A 22,968-nucleotide genomic window follows, 5' to 3' on the forward strand; every position below is an offset into this window, starting at 1 on the left:
TACCTGATAGACAAAATGCTGCAGCACGTTCTTGACTCAAGTAGTGAACTAACACATCAGGGAGGTGTGACGATACGCCTGAGGTCCTGTCGCCATCTGCTAACTTGGAACATTCACACAGTGTTCTTTAGTGTCCTCTTCTCTGATTGGTGTAGATGAGGAACACACTGCTAATGCCAAAAGCTGTCCACAACTGTTAGGAACCCATTGAAATGTGATTACATGTAAAACTAATGTAAATCTTGTGTGCTTGCCAGCTTGTCTAAGTAAAAAAAAGTTTGATTTTGAAGTGATGATATCTAAACATTTGAAAAAAAAAAGTGTTTAGTTCCTCTAGTTTGAACGATTCAATAGATACTGTTTTAGGATTAAATAATGCTAGTTATGTTAATTCATATCGACATAAAGTGGCTTTTAAAAGTATTCACAGTAATTGGACCTTTCCACATTTTAATGTGTTACGACTTGACATTTTCGCGACTATGTGAAAAAAAATCCATGATGTCAAAGTGAAAAATAAAACCTAACAATTGTTCTAAATGATTTACAAAGATCAGAAAATAATTTATTGCATAAGTATTCACCCCTTTAATAAATATTTAGTAGAAGCAACTTTGGCAGCCATGAGTGGATTTGGATTGGTTAGTCCAGCGTTGCATATCTAGACTCAACAATCTTTACTCATTCTACATTCTAAAATTGCATGGTCAAGTTGGATAAGGACCCTTGATGAACAGCAATCTGGAACTCTTCCCCCTAATTCTCCATTTAGGTCTGAGCTTTAACTGGCCACTCCAGAACATAAACGTTAAGCCTCTACAGTGTGGCATTTCCTATATATTTAGTGAAGCACCCGGGCTATGGATTCAATATGCACAATGTCTCCCAGCTCAGCTGTGGAAGACTGTAACTCCTCTAGAGTTGCGATAAGCCTCTTGGTTGTTTCCTTCCTTGCCTAGATACTTCTCTTTTGAGGATGGCTCAAAAGAGAACAGATACCCAGTTGTGCCATATTCTCCCCATTTTGTAATAATGGACTTTACTGTGCTTTGGGGATTTTCAATTTAACAATGTCAAACAGTTGATTAACAATGTCAAACAGTTGTCTCTCTAGCTTGAATAGTTAAGATACAGTTTTTTGGGTTAACTTATGCTAATGATGCTAATTAAATTAATGTAATATAGTCAGAGATGATACACACTTCTGAGTTTTAAGTTGGAATAGCCTAAACATAAAAGCAAGTTCTATGCTTGAAATGTTCAAAAGATACTGTTTTAGTTTAATAATGCAAATTAAGCAAATTCATATTTAGGCATAGTTTAGTATATGTATATTTTTAAATATATTGTATGTTGGGATAGGCTAAACATGTTAGTTTGGTTTCTCTTGCTTGAATACGATATCTCAAATTGGATTCATATGGGCATTGTCATAAACGGTTTGGATGATTTCCTTCCAGAATAAATAACATGGAATAATAATCATAGTAACAGGGCTTTGATAGAATTCTTTTTGTGCTTTGTCTTTGCTACGCATACCTATGTAATGAAATACAGAAACATTAACATTTTCCAAATTAATAAACAATTTTATTCATTCTTGCCATTCTTATTTTTTTGCAATAACAATACATTAAATACAGAAGGCACTTACAAAAACAGTTAAATTAGAGACGTGTTATTATATAAACATTAACTTATTAATAAGTCTTTGATAATAAAAAAAGACTGACGGAGATGATGGCACCCTTTGCTGCCTTTTTACAGTACATCTCAAATAAGTGTTAAAATCTACCGTGCTCTAATGTCTATCTACAATACAGTAAATACAGTATTCATCATTATCATTGTTATAATTGTAATGCCCTTTCTATGCTTTTACATGTATAACTTAATAATGTTCTGTTTAAAATATAGAAAGCATTCAACGCAAACTTAAATTTTTATCTTTATCACTAGTCAGTGGTTCATTTCTCGTTTTTACATGTTAGGCTTTGTGGTTTCTTTGTGCAAGTCCTGGTACATCTCCGTCAGACGAGTGGCCTCTCTCTGTCCTGACAGCAGTGCACCATGGGTAGTGGAATAGTATTTCCGATGGGTTGCTTCCCCCGCAAACAACACCTGAAGAGGCTAAGAGGGTGCAAGTTGCAGGAGGGGAAGATGGGTGGAAGAGTAGACAGGATGGAAGAGAGGACAGACACGGAGAAGGGCAATAAAATAAATAAACTTCAGTAAATGTTGGGGTGACCCAACATAAATGTCCAATGTGCTTTAATTATGAACCATAAAAAGCTCCCCATTACCTAAACAATATAGTATGTACATAATGTCTGCCATAGGGACACAACATCAACATGTCCTTTATGCAAGGAGACACTTTCAGACATTGTTATATATTTTGACTGGGATTTCTGTGTTGGCACTGTCTCTTTAACAGCCTTTAAGTGGTCACGCAGGCACTAAACGGACAGACAGACTGACACGGAGGCATCAGGTTTCAGGAGCTACACTGCTGGCCAACACCCAGGCTTCATTATCTGATGAGTTGGCATGGTGATATCAGATAGATTGACGACATGCTACTCGTACCTCCGGTGACTAAACTAGCATCTGGCTTAATCAGACTTGTATTTCCTGATAAGGAATATGCAAATAATTGGTGAACTCTTAAGTTATGTTGGAACATTGGTCAGTGGGGAGATCCAGATGAGGTTCTTACCGGAGCCTTGGTGCTCTTGGCGTAAGGCAGAGGCATGGCTAGGTTCTCCACGTCCCCTCCACTGGAGCCCACCCGGGTGAATGAGTAGGAGCCGCGGATGTAGGGGTTGCTGCCCCAAGATGAGCGCAGGATCCGCCTCGGCTTCGGAATGTCAGGGTTCCCTGTGGGACAAGGATGAAGGTGGGGGGGGGGGTCATGACTGTTTGAATCGCCACTGGAACATAATATACACACAGACACATTTGAAAATAAGCCAATGAAAGCCACTGAGTTTCAGAGTGGATGACATCTAACATGTCTACTTAATCTGCACAAATCAACCCTATCATGGGGCTCTGGTCAAAAGTAGCACAGTATTCACAATGCAGAAAGAGGTCGTACAACTCTAATCTTTCAGTAATGAATCTGCTTCGGAGAGGATTAAACCTCAACATGGAGGAAGTTAGCGTGTCATCTGTATTTGTGTGTGTTAGCCTGCGAGCGTGTGAATGTAGGAAGTACAGTTTAAGGTGCAGTATCCAGGAAAACCTCTGATGTGGTCAATTATCTGAAAAGGTTTACTCAGTGAAAACTCACTATAGATCTGTGATTGTGCACATAATGTAAATTAATATATAGGATATACTCATCGTTCATATCTGTTATGTATGATCACCTACCATTGTATATAATTGTATATACACCTTTTTGTACAGTATATTTTACCCGAAGGCGTTTCAACAAATTATTATTTTATTAACTAGTTCCACAGTTTCTCAATTTACTAAAGTAATTTAAAAACTTTTAAATTAAGCTTTGGAATTCTAAACAAAATAATTGTATTTTGAGGACACTAACACAATTCTCAGTTGGACATGAAAAATGTCAAACAAAGCCAACAAATGACAACTCGAACACAAAACATTCTCAACCTGCAATGCAATGTTTCTAAGCACCTTCACAGCAAGGCCAAACTTGCATATTGATTTTAAACATACCATAAAATCCTCAGGAGGACAAAAGCTTACAGAGAGAATGCTGTTGTGGTATTGCACAAATGGTTTAATGGCAAATGTAGTATTTACTTAGTGGATTCTTAAAAATAGAGAATTCTGAGAAATCCATCAACATACAGGATCAAAGATTCTGTGTTCAGGCATTTTTAAGATTATTATTGCCAAATTAATATGTGGAAAAACCTTCTGAAAGAGCAGTGAAACAGATTTGAATGTTCCATAATACACATGCAGGTGTCAAGGGCTTAGAACAATAGACCAACCGAAGACACTAATTTGCTCTCTTGAAGTGATGTTCAATCTATGTAACTTATTGGAAAATGGACACTGAATAAGAACAATACATTTCGGTCTGTGGATGTGGCATTTGGTCTAATTAGCAATTGTTTCTCTTGGATAGTCCAAAAGAGAACCTCAACTGAAATTCTTGTTGGTGAAAGTTGTGAAAATGGTCTGGATATAGGGATGTCCTATTTCCTGATTTTATTGTGAGTTCTCCTTTAAATCCCTCATTATGTACCCAGCTTCCTCAAGATGGCTGACAGTTGAGTGAGTGAGGTAGTTCAAACCCTCATTTCCAGAAGCTCTCTTCCTCATTTGTTTCGGTATAATAAAAAAAGTACTGGTTGGCCATGGTGCAATTGCCTAATACACCAATGTGTATAATAGCCCTTTTGAGTTGGTTACCATCCATGACTGTATTACAACTTTTAAGAATTCCAGAATTTTGTGGCCAAAAATCCAGAAAATCACATTGTTTGATTTTTAAATAATTAATTAGCATTTTATTGCATGATATAAGTATTTGATGACCTACCAACCAGTAAGAATTTTGGCCCTCACAGACCTGTTAGTTTTTCTTTAAGAAGCCCTCCTGTTCTCCACTCATTACCTGTATTAACTGCACCTGTTGGAACTAGTTACCTGTATAAAAGACACCTGTCCACACATTCAATAAAACAGACTCCAACCTCTCCACAATGGCCAAGACCAGAGAGCTGTGTAATGACATCATGGATAACTTTGTAGACCTGCACAAAGCTGGGATGGGCTACAGGACAATAGGCAAGCAGCTTGGTGAGAAGGCAACAGCTGTTGGCACCATTATTAGAAAATGGAAGAAGTTCAAGATGACGGTCAATCTCCCTCGGTCTGGGGCTCCATGCAAGATCTCACCTCGTGGGGCATCAATGATCATGAGGAAGGTGAGGGATCAGCCCAGAACTACACGGCAGGACCTGGTCAATGACCTGAAGAGAGCTGGAACTACAGTCTCAAAGAAAACCATTAGTAACACACTACGCCGTCATGGATTAAAATCCTACAGCGCATGCAAGATCCCCCTGCTCAAGCCAGCGCATGTCCAGGCCCGTCTGAAGTTTGCCAATTACCATCTGGATGATCCAGAGGAGGAATGGGAGAAGGTCGTGTGGTCTGATGAGACAAAAATAGAGCTTTTTGGTCTAAACTCCACACGCTGTGTTTGGAGGAAGAAGGATGAGTAGAACCCCAAGAACACCATCCCAACTGTGAAGCGTGGAGGTGGAAACATCATTCTTTGGGGATGCTTTTCTGCAAAGGGGACAGGACGACTGCACCGTATTGAAGTAAAGATGGACAGGGCCATGCATTGCGAGATCTTGGCCAACAGCCTCCTTCCCTCAGTAAGAGCGTTGAAGATGGGTCGTGGCTGGGTCTTCCAGCATGACAACGACCCGAAACACACAGCCAGGGCAAGTAAGAAGCATCTCAAGGTCCTGCACCTCAAGGTTATAAATTGATTTGCATTTTAATGAGTGAAATAATTATTCAACCCCTCTGTAAAACATGACTTAGTACTTGGTGGCAAAACTCTTGTTAGCAACGTTTCTTGTAGTTGCCCACCAGGTTTGCACACATCTCAGGAGGGATTTTGTCCCACTCCTCTTTGCAGATCTTCTCCAAGTCATTAAGGTTTCGAGGCTGATGTTAGGCAACTCGAACCTTCAGATCCCTCCACAGATTTTCTATGGGATTAAGGTCTGGAGACTGGCTAGCCCACTCCAGGACCTTAATGTGCTTCTTCTTGAGCTACTCCTTTGTTAACCTTGACCATGTGTTTTGGTTCATTGTCATACTGGAATACCCATCCATTCAATGCCCTGGCTGAGGGAAGGAGGTTCTCACCCAAGATTTGACGGTATGTGGCCTCGTCCATTGTCCATTTGATGCTTTGAAGTTGACCTGAATCCCCCAAAGCATAATGTTTCCACCTCCATGTTTGACGGTGGGGATGGTGTTCTTGGGGTCATAGGCAGCATTCCTCCTCCTCCAAACACAGCGAGTTGAGTTGATGCCAAATAGCAAAATTTTGGTCTCATCTGACCACAACACTTTCACCCAGTTCTCCTCTGAATCATACAGATGTTCATTGGAAAGCTTCAGACGGGCCTGTACATGTGCTTTCTTGAGAAGGGGGACCTTGCAGGCGCTGCAGGATTTCAGTCCTTCACAGCGTAATTGGTGTTACCAATTGTTTTCTTGGTGACTGTGGTCCCAGCATTGACTTTTAGGCAGGTAACAAGCTGAGATTAGGAGCACTCCCTTTAAGAGTGTGCTCCTACTCTCAACTCGTTACCTGTATAAAAGACACCTGGGAGCCAGAAATCTTTCTGATTGAGAGGGGATCAAATACTTATTTTAGTCATTAAAATGCAAATCAATTTATAACATTTGACATGCATTTTTCTGTTTTTCTTTGTTTTTATTCTGTCTCTCACAGTTCAAATAAAAATTATAGACTGATCATTTCTATGTCAGTGGGCAAATGTACAAAATCAGCAGGGGATAAAAAAATATATATATATATATATATATATATATATATATATATATATTCCCTCAATATATGCACTTTCAATAACCTTATTGAAGCACCCCACCATCTGTTCTCCCATCCAGGGATAGACCAGCACTGACCCTGCTTAGGTTCCACTACCAAAAAGCAGTGGGACGCTGGGTGCTGAGCTGCTTGCAGTTTTTGTAAGAAAAACATGTTTTGAAAAACTTGTTTCGAAACCCTGTCAATGCAAGCCCAAACTGGCACATTGATTTCTCAATGAGAATTTTACATTGAGTAACACCAAAGATGACACATCACTATATCCTGAAAATGTCTACAGACTTCCACCAATAGAAAGTTCAGGTTAGTTTATTATCTAGGCAGGCCAACAAAAATAATAGCAAATTCAACAACACCACGTGCACAATTTTTTTCTTATTTGCACTATTTTTAGGTTCTATGCGCTTGCAATTCTGTCCTGAGAATGAAGTTATTAGAATTGTCTCTACTAACTATTATAGCCGTAGTGTATCCAATAGCCTACGCTTCTGCCTCTGATAGGCACACACTTTCTTGTCAAATAAAGCATAGAAATGCCTATAAACCCCCCCCCCCTCTCCTCAGGTTGAATTCACACGCATCTTCAAAAAGAAAATGGAGGCAGAGCAACCAGTAATGATGGCATTTCTAGACTGCATTAAAATCTAAGTAAAATTTCAGGTTTGTTTAAACATAGAGAATAAATGTGCTTATGATATTGTCTTATTAATATTAAAAGAAAAAGAGGTGGCAGGCTGTCCTGTATTTGATAGCTCAGACAAAGATACAATTATGCTCAAAAGGTTGCATGCCCTTAGAGAATTGGTAATATACACTCACCTAAAGGATTATCAGGAACACCATACTAATACTGTGTTTGACCCCCTTTCGCCTTCAGAAGTGCCTTAATTCTACGTGGCATTGATTCAACAAGGTGCTGAAAGCATTCTTTAGAAATGGTGGCCCATATTGATAGGATAGCATCTTGCAGTTGATGGAGATTTGTGGGATGCACATCCAGGGCACGAAGCTCCCGTTTCACCACATCCCAAAGATGCTCTATTGGGTTGAGATCTGGTGACTGTGGGGGCCATTTCAGTACAGTGAACTCATTGTCATGTTCAAGAAACCAATTTGAAATTATTCGAGCTTTGTGACATGGTGCATTATCCTACTGGAAGTTGCCATCAGAGGATGGGTACATGGTGGTCATAAAGGGATGGACATGGTCAGAAACAATGCTCAGGTAGGCCGTGGCATTTAAACAATACCCAATTGGCACTAAGGGGCCTAAAGTGTGCCACAAAAACATCCCCCACACCATTACACCACCACCACCAGCCTGCACAGTGGTAACAAGGCATGATGGATCCATGTTCTCATGCTGTTTACGCCAAATTCTGACTCTACCATCTGAATGTCTCAACAGAAATCGAGACTCATCAGACCAGGCAACATTCTTCCAGTCTTCAACTGTCCAATTTTGGTGAGCTCATGCAAATTGTAGCCTCTTTTTCCTATTTGTAGTGGAGATGAGTGGTACCCGGTGGGGTCTTCTGCTGTTGTAGCCCATCCGCCTCAAGGTTGTACGTGTTGTGGCTTCACAAATGCTTTGCTGCATACCTCGGTTGTAACGAGTGGTTATTTCAGTCAAAGTTGCTCTTCTATCAGCTTGAATCAGTCAGCCCATTCTCCTCTGACCTCTAGCATCAACAAAGCATTTTTGAAGCATCATTCTTTGTAAACCCTAGAAATGGTTGTGCGTGAAAATCCCAGTAACTGAGCAGATTGTGAAATACTCAGACTGGCCCGTCTGGCACCAACAACCATGCCACGCTCAAAATTGCTTAAATCACCTTTCTTTCCCATTCTGACATTCAGTTTGGAGTTCAGGAGATTGTCTTGACCAGGACCACACCCCTAAATGGATTGAAGCAACTGCCATGTGATTGGTTGATTAGATAATTGCATTAATGAGAAATTGAACAGGTGTTCCTAATAATCCTTTAGGTGAGTGTATGTCCCATTTGTACCTAAACCATGAGTTAGCAGGCAAAACACATCCTTTATATCTTATGGGATTCACATTCAACTGTAGGTCATAACAGAATGGCACAATCATAAAAAAAACATGGCTGCAAAGAAAAAAAGGAACTGACCTCTGTTCAAAAGTCTGCATACCCCAAGTTCTTAATATTATGTATTGCCCCATTTAGCATCAGTGACAGTGTGCAGTCTTTTGTAATAGTTGTCTATGAGGCCACACATTCTTGCAGGTGGTATAACTGCCCATTCGTCTTGGCAAAATGCCTCCAGCGCCTGCATGACCTGGAGGCATTTTGCCAAGATGAATGGGTCGTCTTGCATGAACCACACGTTTGAGATCTCCATATTGTGGCTCAATGATATTAAGGTCAGGAGACTGATGGGCACTCCAGAATCTTCATCTTGGTTCAACTTGGCCTTGTGCTTAGGATAACTGTTGTGCTGGAAAGTCCAATAAAGCTTTCGTACAGAAAAATGCAAATTGTCTGCCAGTATTTTCTGATAACATGCTGCATTCGTCTTGCAATCCATTTTCACATGTTTACCCTGTGCCTTTAAGCTCACACACACCCAAAACATCAGTGAGCCACCACCATGCTTCACAGTGTGGATGGTATTCCGTTCATTATAGGCCTTGTTGACCCCTCTCTAAACATAGTGCTTGTTGTGACCATAAAGCTCTATTTTGGTCTCTTCACTCCAAATTAGTGTGCCAGAGGTTGTGAGGTGTGTCAAGTTGTTGTCGGGCATATTGTAACCAGGTTTTTTTGTGGCATTGGCACAGTAAAGGCTTCTTTCTGGCAACTCGACAATGCAGCTCATCTTTGTTCAAGTACCGAGGTTACCTGTGGGTTTTTCTTTGTATCCCGAACAATCCTTCTGGCAGTAATGGCTGAAATCTTTCTAGGTCTTTATACACAGACACTAATTGCAATTTAGCCACAGGTGTGGGAAATTGACCTTTAATTGCCATTTTCACCTGTGTGTGTCACCTTGTGTGTCTGTAACAAGGCCAAACATTCAAGGGTATGTAAACTTTTGATCAGGGGCCATTTGGGTGATTTCTGTTATCATTATGATTTAAAAAGGAGCCAAACAACTATGATAATAAATGGCTTAATATGGTCACTATTCTTAAATAAAAGAGTCATATTTTCAAAATCAATGCCAAACTTTCACAATTTCTACCAGGGTATGCAAATGTATGAGCACAACTGTATAATCAAGTTCCAGAAACACTGCCGCCTTCTCTAGGCCTGAGCTCCTTTCGTATGGAAAGAGGTGAAGTGGAAAACTGCCCTGTGGTCTGACCAATCAAAATTTTAAATAATTTTTGGGAATCAAGGATGCAGCTGGACTAAGGAAGAGAGAGACCATACAGACTTTTATCAGCGCACAGTTCAAAAAGCCAGCAACCGCGATGGTATGGGGATGCATTAGTCCACATGGCAATGGCGACTTGCTATGAACAATATATACAGGTTTTGGAGCAACATATGCTGCCATTCAGGCAACGTCTTTTTCAGGGAAGGCCTTGCTTATTACAGCGAGACAATGCCAAACCACATTCGGCACGTATTACAACAGCTTGGCTCCACATTAAAGTCTGGTTGCTAAACTGGCCTGGCAGAAGTCCAGACCTGTCCCCCATTGAAAACAGTTGGCGCATTATGAAACAAGAAATACGACAAAGAAGACCCTGAACAGTGGAGCAGCTGAAATCCTATGTCAAGCAAGAATGGGAATACATTTCACTTTCAAAACTACAGCAATTCGTCTCCTCAGTTCCCAAATGCTTACAGAGAATCGGTAATGCCACACAGTGGTAAATATGCCCCTTCTGGTGAATGTCCACATCACTCTGCATCAGTGTAGGCTAACCCACTCCACCCACTCTCCTGCTGTTATCTATACATAGCATGCCCCTAAACTTAATTCATAGTAATTAAGTTTAGGGGCATAATTTGCATATACAAACCCGATTCCAAAAAAGTTTGAACACTGTACAAATTGTGAGTAAAAAAGGAATGGAATAATTTACAAATCTCAAACCTATAATTCACAATAGAATATAGATAACATATCGAATGTTGAAAGTGAGACATTTTGTAATGTCATGCCAAATATTGGCTCATTTTGGATTTCATGAGAGCTACACATTCCAAAGAATTTGGCACAGGTAGTAATAAGAGGCCGGAAAAGTTAAATGTACAGATAAGGAACAGCTGGAGGACCAATTTGCAACTTATTATGTCCATTGGCAACATGATTGGGTATAAAAAGAGCCTCTCAGAGTGGCAGTGTCTCTCAGAAGTCAAGATGGGCAGAGGATCACCAATTCCCCCAATGCTGCGGTGAAAAATAGTGGAGCAATATCAGAAAGGAGTTTCTCAGAGAAAAATTGCAAAGAGTTTGAAGTTATCATCATCTACAGTGCATAATATCATCCAAAGATTCAGAGAATCTGGAACAATCTCTGTGCATAAGGGTCAAGTCCAGAAAACCATACTGGATGCCCATGATCTTCGGGCCCTCAGACGGCACTGCATCACATACAGGAATTATACTGTAATGGAAATCACAACATGGGCTCAGGAATACTTCCAGAAAACCTTGTCGGTGAACACAATCCACCATGTCATTCGCCGTTGCCGGCTAAAACTCTATAGGTCAAAAAAGAAGCCATAACTAAACAGGATCCAGAAGCGTAGGCGTTTTCTCTGGGCCAAGGGTAATTTAAAATAGACTGTGGCAAAGTGGAAAAGTGTTCTGTGGTCAGACGAATCAAAATTTGAAGTTAATTTTGGAAAACTGGGACGCCATGTCATCCGGACTAAAGAGGACAAGGACAACCCAAGTTCTTATCAGCGCTCAATTCAGAAGCCTGCATCTCTGATGGTATGGGGTTGCATGAGTGCGTGTGGCATGGGCAGCCTACACATCTGGAAAGGCACCATCAATGCTGACAGTTATATCCAAGTTCTAGAACAACATATGCTCCCATCCAGACGTTGTCTCTGTCAGGGAAGACCTTGCATTTTCCAACATGACAATGCCAGACCACATACTGCATCAATTACAATGTCATAGCTGCATAGAAGAAGGATACGGGTACTGAAATGGCCAGCATGCAGTCCAGATCTTTCACCCATAGAAAACATTTGGCGCATCATAAAGAGGAAGGTGCGACAAAGAAGACCTAAGACAGTTGAGCAACTAGAAGCCTGTATTAGACAAGAATGGGACAACATTCCTATTCATAAACTTGAGCAACTTGTCTCCTCAGTACCCAGATGTTTGCAGTCTGTTATAAAAAGAAGAGGGGATGCCACACAGGGATACATTTTCTCAGTTTAAACATTTGATATGTCATCTATGTTGTATTCTGAATAGAATATAGAAAATTGAAACTTCAACATCATTGCATTCTGTTTTTATTCACAATTGTACAGTGTCCCAACTTTTTTGGAATCGGGTTTGTACTAAACTAATGCTGTCAAATTTTACTTTTATTTGTGAGTGTGAATACATTTTTTAGGTACAATACAAATACACATTTTCAATTCCTCAAAACTAGTGAAATTGGTACTTATCTGGCAAACTTATGACAGTAAGGAAACAACAGCATAAACATACATTTCCCTACTCTAGTAGGCATTTAATTGTGGAGAAGTGTTGTTTTTCTTAACGTCATGCCCAGACTATTGTGCATTTGGGGCAAATATCTGTGAAAAAAAAATTCTAGGTAGCTCAGCTAGTAGGCTCAAACAAGTGTTTTCCCCCCCCAGCCAGAGGCAGCCTGCCTGTTCTTAATTGATAAAAGGGGGATGTCAGTGGGACATTTTTAGTAATGACTGCTCAATAAGGCAGCACATGGATTAAACTCTTGTTTTGTTTTATGTCAAGTCAAACAGCATTAACCTACCCAGGCTCTTAGCCATCTGAGACTATACAAGCAGTCTGCACTGTTTTGAGTGAAAAGCCACGCTGTTCTGCACACTCCATTCGCCACTATGGTTGTCCTACCCTGAGCCAGTCTACAAGTTCCCAAAGACAGCTCAGTGACACATCTAAATGTCTTTGTCTTTAACCGGGATTAGAATGATTTTAGTTTTAATTTGCTGCTAGGGTATACATACCCAATGGACGCACCTGCTCCAGGGAAGGTCCATTTACCTCAAGGCTCTGAATAAGGATGTCACCTGATGCCATTTCCTGTATCGAATGTATACATAGAGGCCCACTTGGGATAAGTGTGACTAGAATTTAATGTCACCATGCTGTTATTAGCAAAGAACACGGCAATGATTCACTTATTAAGCCCTCAAGGTTACAGTGTGCTTGAGAGAGTAAGAGCTTGTGGTCAGTGATTCCTTGAGGTCAGCATTTCTTACAAAGGCACCAGGTTTTGTTTACGACTTGTTCTACTGTGTTAGTACCAGGCTTTTACAAAAGCTGTAATTTGGTTCAGCACACTGTCAGTGTCGCAAACAATCACCCGCACGCAGGCATGTGCACACACACACACACACACCTGTGAAGCGGCGCAGCAGCTCAGTGCACGTCTCAGCCACCGTCTCGTCGTCGCAGCGTTCCATGAGCAGCGCCTCCTGGCCGCAGATCCATCCGCTGAGCATGTAGCCGTAGCGCTCAGGTGGGTAGAGCACGTCGAATGAGCAGATCTTACGATACCACAGCTCCTCTGGGTACACCGGCTGCTCCAGTTGCGCCTCGTCCTCCCATACGAACTGGATGCTGTTGCACTCGGGGCTCCAGAAGGGCTCGACAAACTCCAGGAATATCTTGTCTGTGGTGCTGATGCCGAGCTTTTCGATAGCGAGGACTTTTTCTTCAGGCAGCGAGGGCGAGAAGAGTGCCTCATGGCGATTCTTGAGGACGCCGAGGGAGGCGGTGACGATCACGTGGTCGGCAGGGAGCGACTCGAGGTCCTCGCACTCCACACCGACGGGGTAGGAGTGGCCATGGTTGGGATTGGCACCAGCGTGGCATCTGCAGTCGTCGTTGTGGTTGCCATTGCTGCGGCGATTGTTGTTGCCGCCCAGGTCAATCTCCTCCTGTTGTTGGGCGGAGTAGTTCCAGTGGATGCAACGGACGGGTTTCCCCAGGCGGATCATGCGGGACGGGATGTCCTGCGCCAAGAGGTCCACAATCTTCATGAATCCACCCGGGATGACGTGGTGGGCCCCGGGGATCTCTGTCCACTCGCCAAACTCGCTCAGGGATACCTCATCCATGCTGGGTGACGAGCTCTCACAACTCTCCACCTAGGGACAACACATACAGAAAAATTAATTAATACTGTATACATCCCCAATAATAATATTTTTATAATTTGTTTCCCTAAGGAAAAGTCTTAAGGATGGTCAGTGTACCACTAGAGATTATTTTGAATTTGGATGCATTTTTGGACATAGAAGTTTGAGTACCAGGCAACTGGGACGTGAATTGAATATACAGACAACTATAATAAGGCTTGTAATAGCATCATTTCCTGAAGTAAATATACATTGTTTTTTTGTTTTTTTCCTCTACCCTGAATATCCGGCAGTGCCTCAGTTGCCAAAATGTGTAATAACAGGCAACCATTTTGCTGTCTGCTGTGCTTCTATCTTGTTAGCAAACTAACCTTTAAGCAGTCACAGCTAATTGGAATCCAATGAACCATTGGGTAAAATTATCACAGATGAAGCTATGGACTAGTATTCATTCCGTGTTTAAGGACAAGGTTTAACCATTAACCAGCTAATGAAGCAATCGCTAACGTAACGTAATGCTAACATTAGCCACTGGGTTTGTCAGTCAGAGCTTTTCACCTGATTTCCTGACCTGATTGTAAGGTTGAGTCATATAGCATGCCTCTTTTATTATGAGCAACTTGTGCAAGTCAAACCCCAGCAGGTGCATCATATGGGTCACTTGAGTTTCTGTTGTATGCAATCTTATGAACCATGACCGTGTGGCAGGCCATAGAGGTGAATCAGTTCTCAGATGACAGATTGAGAATAACACCCACTGGCAATGACTTTCTTGGGACACATTGAGCAAACGTACAGACCCAGACCAAAGTCATTTCTCGTCTAGCTTACTGGATTTGCAAAATGTGCAAATCTGTTTTCATTATTCAGAACTGCGTTCCAACCATGAACCAGAGCTCTGGCATTGTCTCTCCCAAAGAATGACACATTCAAGAGAGTCATTGTCTGTGATATGAAATCTATTTCACGGCATGGCAACGGTCAACAGCCACACCACACACACCTTGAGGTATTGCTGCAGCATAGACAGTTTGAGCCTTTTGGTGCTCTCTGAGTCGTCGGGGTCCAGCTCGATCTTCTTGCGCACCACGTCTCGTGTGAACACGCCAACGCTGTTCTGACTCTCAGCACACACTGGTTTGCCATTCTGGAAGAATTCCTGAGTCAGCTTATACACCTGGAGGGGGCGCAGGAATAAGGTAGAGAAATGTGAGTAAAACATTAGAGCGGTAGAAACGTGACCCTCTCCAATCCTATTACTGCCAGTTCCAGCATAACCACTTTTTTTTTGTGTGCATTATATCAGCTACAGTAATGGCTACCATGTCTTTCAGAAGTGGGCACAACATGGGTAGCAAGCTAAATACACTGCACCAACTTTCAAACGGCTAACACAGGAAGCATATTTAACAGGGTGCAGCAAAAGTGCATGTCAGCAGCAAAGTGGACTTTTTAATTCTTTAAGTCTTTTAGGTTCCCATTCTGTGACCGCCAAAAGATTATTTAAGTTCAATTGACAAGAATCATTGCTAGGTACTCATTACTGAGTCATCATTCTGGCAGGGATTGAAAAATCACACCACACTAGCAATGAGCAATTGAACAGCACATGAGTGGCTGACAGACATTCATTTTGGTCAGTTTCCAGCTTAAGGGACTCATTTGTGTAGTGAGCGCTTTTTTTTGTAACTATTCAAACAGAACTATTTGTAACTATTCAAACAGAAAAATTTGCACTTTAACATGTGCAAATGTGTCCACGACTGGCTAGCAGCTTTTCCTTGAGGAACACTTGGGGTTCCAATACCTTTAAAACTGTGACTGTATGAGGAAGTGCAGAGTACAGTACATCTTTTGTATTCATATCTTTTCAGATTTCAATTACATCATCAGTAAAGCAAAACTCACACATCTTCACGAAGAACAGCTCATTGTACAATAGAGAGAATAATGCACTAAGCAGTTAGCAAGCTCTCTGCACGTAAATGTTTTACATTGGTGCTTTCAACATCTATGTTCTTGTATTAACATGAGTTCAATAAAAATATTTAATTAAATAAACTACAGATCCTCTAAGCCAACAAAATATGGCCACGAATGTGTATTGCATTCTGATAAATAATTAAATGTATATGACAACATTTCATGTTTTAGGCCCCAGGACTCAAAAGCAAAATATGCAAAAACCATATCTCTGTCAATTACAAAACACAGTCAGGGGTGATTCTGGTACTCTATAAAATCCATAGAAATCTTACAGCAGGGTGATTCAACTCCAGATGTAGATGATGGAAACACTCTCTCAAGAACTTCATTCAGTTCATTCAGGTTCCAACTTGCACCTTTTATTTTTAGTATGTGTTACTAAATGGTGCTTGTTTTAAGAAAAAGTATTTTAGGTTATTAATATGCAACTATACGAAAATTATTTCTCAATATATGCATGGGACGCATCCCAAATTTGCCTACCAGCTCTTGTTAGTGCACTACTTTCAATAGTTGCCAAGTAGACAAAAGTACACTAAAAATGGGATAAAGAATATGAATGTAGCATCATAAATTAAATGTCTCTCAACATGAAATATGAGTCAACATGCCAAAGGGAACAGGAACTGAGCAGTGAGTCCCTCACGTTACCGCTGTCACCAGGGTGAAATCATAGGGAGTGCCAGTTTACAAAAGGTAGACACAACTGGCAAGAAGACAGTAGATCACAATATATCACAAACAGCCAATAGGCATCAACCAATTTGATCATGCATGAAAGGTATGCGAGGGATATCGTTAAACTTTTTATAGAAACCGCAACATCTTAGTTGTCGTTCCTTGAGGACTAAGGCTTCCAAAGATCTTCTTGTCTCCTGTGGGTGGGTGGGTGGCATTCTGCTAAGTTATGAGAGGATTTTTTTTGGGTTGATAAACATTTGTTCTTAAAATGGAAAAAACATTTAATGGTTTGCCCTGAAGCCCAAGGCATCCACCTAACCACAGACATCATTAGTCACATCTTCCCACTGTAATCACAAACGATAATGTGATACATACAGTATCTCACAGAAATGAGTATACCCCTCACATTTTTGTAAATATTTGTAAATAAATATATATCTGTTCATGTGACACTTTGCTACAATGTAAAGTAGTGAGTGTACAGCTTGTATAACAGTGTCCATTTTCTGTCCCTTCAAAATAACTCAGCCATTAATGTCTCAACCGATGGTGAAAATGTCCAAATTGGACCCAAAGTGTCAATATTTTGTGGCCACCATCATTTTCCAGCACTGCCTTAACCCTCTTGGGCATGGAGTTCACCAGAGCTTCACAGGTTGCCACTGGAGTCCTCTTCCATTCCTCCATGGCGACATCCTCCAACTTCCATTTAAGGATGCCCCACAGATGCTCAATAGTGTTTAGGTCTGGAGATATGCTTGGCCAGTCCATCAACTTCACCCTCAGCTTCTTTAGCAAGGCAGTGGTCGTGTGTTTGGGGTCGTTATCATGTTGGAATACTGCCCTGTGGCCCAGTCTCCGAAGGGAGGGTATCATGCTCTGCTTCAGTATGTCACAGTACATGTTGGCATTCATGGTTCCCTCAATGAACTGAAGCTCCCCAGTGCTGGCAGCACTCATGCAGCCCCAGACCAGTAAACCATGTCCTTAGCCTGCTTGTCTTCAGCAAACTGTTTGCAGGCTTCCTTCTGGGATGACTGCCATGCAGTGTGCGGTGTATGGTCTGAGCACTGACAGGCTGACCCCCCACCCCTTCAACCTCTGCAGCAATGCTGGCAGCACTCATACGTCTATTTCCCAAAGACAACCTCTGGATATGACGCTGAGCATGTGCACTCAACTTCTTTGGTCGACCATGGCAAGATCTGTTTTGAGTGGAACCTGTCCTGTTAAACCGCTGTATGGTCTTGGCCACCGTGCTGCAGCTCAGTTTCAGGGTCTTGGCAATCTTCTTATAGCCTAAGTCATCTTTATGTAGAGCAACAATACTTTTTTTCAGATCCTCAGAGAGTTCTTTGCCATGAGGTGCCATGTTGAACTTCCAGTGACCAGTATGAGGGAGTGTGAGAACGATGACACCAAATTTAACACACCTGCTCCCCATTCACACCTGAGACCTTGTAAACACTAACGGGTCACATGACCCCGGGGAGGGAAAATTGCTAATTGGGCCCAATTTTACATTTTCACTTAGGGGTCTACTCACTTTTGTTGCCAGCGGTTTAGACATTAATGGCGGTGTGTTATGTTATTTTGAGGGGACAGCCAATATACACTGTTATACAAGCTGTACATTCACTACTTTTACATTGTAGCAAAGTGTAATTTCTTCAGTGTTGTCACATGAAAATACTCAAATATTTACAGAAATGTGAGGGGTGTACTCACTTTTGTGAGATACTGTATACTCAGTCTTCCCTCGCTGGTGATCATTTGGCAGCAGAAGGAAGAAAGCTAAAACTACTGGAAACTTGAAATGTTTGTAGAACCTTTCCCCTTGAATCGAACCCAAGGTGAAGCACATGTTTATCATATGGAATAACCTCAGTTTGAAAGTAAGAAACAACAGTTAAGTACATTATAATGAAAATGTCTTCTCCTCTGCCAGCCACCTCAGAGGAATACTACGTAAAGAAAGACAATTTTAAAACACTGATGTGTAACAAAACAGTCTGGGTGCATAGGTCACTACTGGGGACGCAACACTATAATCTGCCAGCCATTGATATCCATTATCTTTGGCCAATTACGGTAGTCCAATTTTGCTTTCCAAATTGTGTCCAATATGCTCCAGTAACCTTTATAATTATGAATATATTTTGCTCATTTGTGTCTTATTGTTTTTATATTATTGTCGTCTCTGTTGCAGTTTTGTTAATGAAGTCTAACACCTTTTTACTTCAATTATATCCAGGCATTGTATAATATACAGTTACAGTAATGTTCCATTCATTATCACACTTATTTTTGGGAGTCTTCTGTTATTAAGTGTATATATGCCTTTTGTATAATTGAATCTGCATTTTAAGAAATATCTGTTTATTTTCAGCCAGGGTTTAGAGCCACAAAAATAACAAAACGGTTATCAATCAACGGTTAACTGTGTTGTATGAATGTTGGTTAACCATATGTCAATCTTTAGATTTTCCTGGCACTCAAGGGGTTGGGCGGTAGCTTAACCTTCAGCACTGATGCAATAATGTTGGTGGTTTGTTGGTTAGTGTTAGTTCTGTAATGAGCTCTCGGGTGGGGGTTAGCTTAGCACTGGGCAAAATGCTTTTATGTTCACCCTGTTGCTTCACCGTAAGGTGATTAGGATCTATAAAATAGTTTAAGCAAGAGAATACTTCACGGATATGCAAACAGACATGCCTGCATATGCGTAAAGGTAAAAGCATTGTTCGCTGTGCTATTACTGTGTAGGTATTGCTGTTCACATGTTTTTAGCAGAAGATGGGAGCTGTTTCAGTGAATGCTGATGACTATAGGACTGTCTGCGCTGTCCTCCTTTAAAAAGGTTACATCCGTTTGTAGTCCCAAGTGTTGCAAACTTTGAGTGGATTTGTATGTTCTGTGCGACGCTTGCAGCGCTGTTACGCATACTCATTCTGGGCTTGTGTAAATGTACCAAACGGGGCATTACACGCTACGCCGGACCACAGTAAATGACTGTGTCCACGACTTGAACAAGCATGTGCGTTGGAGGGTGCATATCTATTTACATACACGTGGTCGTGTGCCACCATGAGTTTCAGCAATGTATACTGACACGACTGTGTACAAAGAATACGCGCATTCGGTCCACCGTGGCTCAACGCGTGTGCCTATAAGGCACGCACCCCACTCACCCGCAGTCCCGGCCTCCCGCGCACCTCACCTCATTGTATAGGTCGCTGAACTCCTCGACCAGGTCCTTGGGGATCCTGGTGCCACTGTTGGTCTGGTAGTGGGCGACGCCGTTCTTGGTGTACAGGCTGATGCGGCCCACGCTGCGCTCACCGTCCGTGGTGTGCTCCAGCAGCCCGTTGTCCTCGGCCAGGTGGTACACTGGGTTCCCGTTGGCGCCATGGATCCAGGTGGCTCCGAGCTCCAAGGTCGTTTGTCCTGGAAAGTAGTTCGGGAAGTTGAAGAAGAACGCAGACCTCTCCGGTTCGGTCGCTAAAGCATGACACTGGCAACAGCAGGATTGTGGGATTGATTCATGGTACTAGCCTTAAGTGCGGTACAGCATGAATGCATTGGAAAAGCATATTTCTAAATGTTATATCAATAACATCTGCCCAATTCTTTCATTTTATTTAATTGAAGACATTCCAAATAAAGGACACAAGCAAAACAATATATGTTGTCACTGGTTTATTTAATAAAATAAAGATTGTGTGCAAAAGGGTACCCATTCAACAGCTTTTGGCACCTTCATTAAAAGCGTCTTGGAGTAAACTAATACAGACAGCCAGTCTCTTGCATCTTTTTTGAAGGGATTTTGTCCACTCTGCCTCACATAACAGCAAATTGATTGAGGTTTGAGGGGTGTCTGGCATGTACTGCCCTATTCAGGTCCTGCCACAGCATCTCAATTGGATTAAGGTCACTCTTTAGTAGATCTGCTTGAATTATTTTTGTCGTCTTATTTGAAGACTCATATTCGACCCAGCTTTATCTGCTTGACCGATGGGCTGAAATTTTCTTCAAGAATTATGTGCAGTCAAGTTCCAGAGGAGAATACGCAGCCTCAGATTCCCACCACCCTGGTTGGCTATTGGGATAAGTTTCTTCTGATGATAGGCAGTGTTTTGCCAAACATAGCGTTTTTGATTGTGTCCAAATAGGGGAATTTGTAACTTGCATTGGTAAATGTGCACAGTATAACTGTGAATTTCTTTCATCTGGGTAAACCGGGAGTGTCCACAGCACAGGGGTTGAATACTTACTCAAGCAACACATTTCAGATTTTTATTATAATTTTTCCCCACATAAAATTTGTGTCACCATGCAATACTGGATTTGGCGTCAAGCAGTATTTTGGGCAGATTAAGAGTGATCTTGATGTGGGTAAGCCACATTTGGCTTTGCATGTCCAATGATTGCCAGATTGGGTAAAGCTTCATAGGGCTTTGCTAAGCACACAGACAGGGTCCTGTGTTATTTTAGGGGAAGCTTTTAGCATTAGCAATGTTAGCATAGTCCCACAGACTACTGAATAGACTGGTGACATTTTTGACAGCTAGATGTAATTGTACGGATTGGAGGGACATGGTTACCGACTCACGGACATGTCAAATGTCTCCGTGAGCAAGTTTTAATCTTTCAGCTTACAGCAAATGTAATCAAGGATTTGGGAACTATTTCGGAAACAAACACCAATATGTTGCAAGAGTCGTAACCCATGAAATTCCATGGTCTGCTATAGCTTAAATTCCTCCATGTATCTCTACTAACTTAGTGAGATTTTACTGTATATAAGGCTTTAAATGGTTCTTTGTAGATGTACATAGTTCTATTAAAGGAATATTTTTGTTTAGCATGTTTAACCAAATTTTTGACATACTTAGTGTTGAAGCATCAACCAGACAGTTTTGAAGGAAGTTCCATTTCTGAGATTTATTGCTGGATACAGTAAAATAATTGATTCAAAACATCCCCATAATAAACTACATTTCATGTCTTTGTGGTCTATAAAAGCATGCCAGTACAAAAACAGTTTCACTATTTTCTTAATTGCTACCATAACAATTTTTTTCACCCTGAGTTTACTTCATGCTCTTGGAAGTCCTTTCTAAATCTGTGCACTGCTTGTCCCGTGTTACCACATGCATCTCCAAAATTCCACAGAGCCTGGTTTTCAAGTCTAATAGATCGTTGACACAACTTTTTAGTGCAACACCATTTAATCCGTGTTTCAGTATGTGTAGACCTGTAGCCTATGTAGACAAACAAGAGATGCTAAGCCTACTCCATTTTGTCAGTGAACGAAACAACTGAACATTCCGATACTGAAGTAGCCATTTTGTTTTCTTCAGATAAACAGTGTTGCTGGCAAAAAATAAATTGTATGTAAGGATAGTTCAGAACACATTTTGGGGAGGGTCCATTGAAGTATATGGCTCTTGCTCGTTGAAAGATTTGCCAGCATAGAGACAGTCCAATTACTTCAAGCGATTCATGAACTTTGTCATTATTTACATTTATCGACAAAGTATATTTCTCGTTATTTACATTTAACTATTGAGATCTTTGGCCAGCATTCTATTGTATAATGTTAATGTCTTTCGTTTCATGCCAACTGTAAGGGGATATAACAAGGTATAGCCATAGTCTTTTAGATATGGCTAGTTAAAACAGCATATGATTTGAGTCTCACTTATTGAAAACCATTCCTTTGGGAATAAACTACAAATATTAGTGTTATCTTATGAACAGACTGATACAGAGGAAGGATTCCACCATAAAATTTGATTGTGTTGATGAGATCTTGTGTTTATACAACAGTAATTAGTCAATTTAGTAGTTTTACAATGGTGAAATGCCCCTTTAATGGTTCTACATTGTTTAAAAAAATGTAGGGTTTATTTATAGCATTGCTTGTTACCGTGCTGAACGCTTTGAACTCTCCCTCCGATGTGATCCGAAGCCTCTAGGACTGTGACATCGGTAAAGCCGCTTTCCAGGAGGCTTTTGGTAGCTGCGAGACCGGCCAAGCCTGCGCCGATCACTACTATTCGAGGCTGTCGATGAGTGCGTAGGTCTCTACTAAGGGGGTCATCAGTGCTGTCTGAAGATATTTCACAACTTTGCATGCCGTCCAAGCTCCTCTTTTAGGGGGTCTGCAGAGGGGAAACAGAAACAAGGAAGATAAGAATTAAAAACATGCTTGGCACAGTCTACTAATCTAAATGACTACATTTGGAGCAATCAATTAATAGAAATTATTTATTTTTTTAGACCTTTTTACATCAGCAGTTGTCACAAAGTGCTGATACAGACACACAGCCTATAACACAAAAAAAAACAAGCCACATATTGAAGCACAGATACTTCTGCAGCATTGGTTCGATTCCAATC

The 22,968-nt window shown here is 41.2% G+C and overlaps 1 protein-coding gene across 1 annotated transcript in view; it reads right to left on the reverse strand.

The window, feature by feature from the left end:
- Window positions 1–1,598: 1,598 nt before the first annotated feature.
- Window positions 1,599–22,968, reverse strand: part of smox (spermine oxidase) — a 32,868-nt gene continuing 11,498 nt past the window's right edge. Inside the window, exons 2-7 of the mRNA XM_010888536.5 lie at window positions 22,496–22,730; window positions 19,784–20,010; window positions 14,900–15,073; window positions 13,155–13,905; window positions 2,720–2,880; window positions 1,599–2,130 (exon numbers count right to left, since the gene is read on the reverse strand). Coding sequence (XP_010886838.1) covers window positions 1,981–2,130; window positions 2,720–2,880; window positions 13,155–13,905; window positions 14,900–15,073; window positions 19,784–20,010; window positions 22,496–22,703 — 1,671 coding nt within the window. The 5' untranslated portion in view covers window positions 22,704–22,730 and the 3' untranslated portion in view covers window positions 1,599–1,980. The remainder of the gene's footprint in view (window positions 2,131–2,719; window positions 2,881–13,154; window positions 13,906–14,899; window positions 15,074–19,783; window positions 20,011–22,495; window positions 22,731–22,968) is intronic.

Source organism: Esox lucius, chromosome 25 (assembly GCF_011004845.1).
Source record: "Esox lucius isolate fEsoLuc1 chromosome 25, fEsoLuc1.pri, whole genome shotgun sequence".
Lineage (NCBI taxonomy): Eukaryota > Metazoa > Chordata > Actinopteri > Esociformes > Esocidae > Esox > Esox lucius.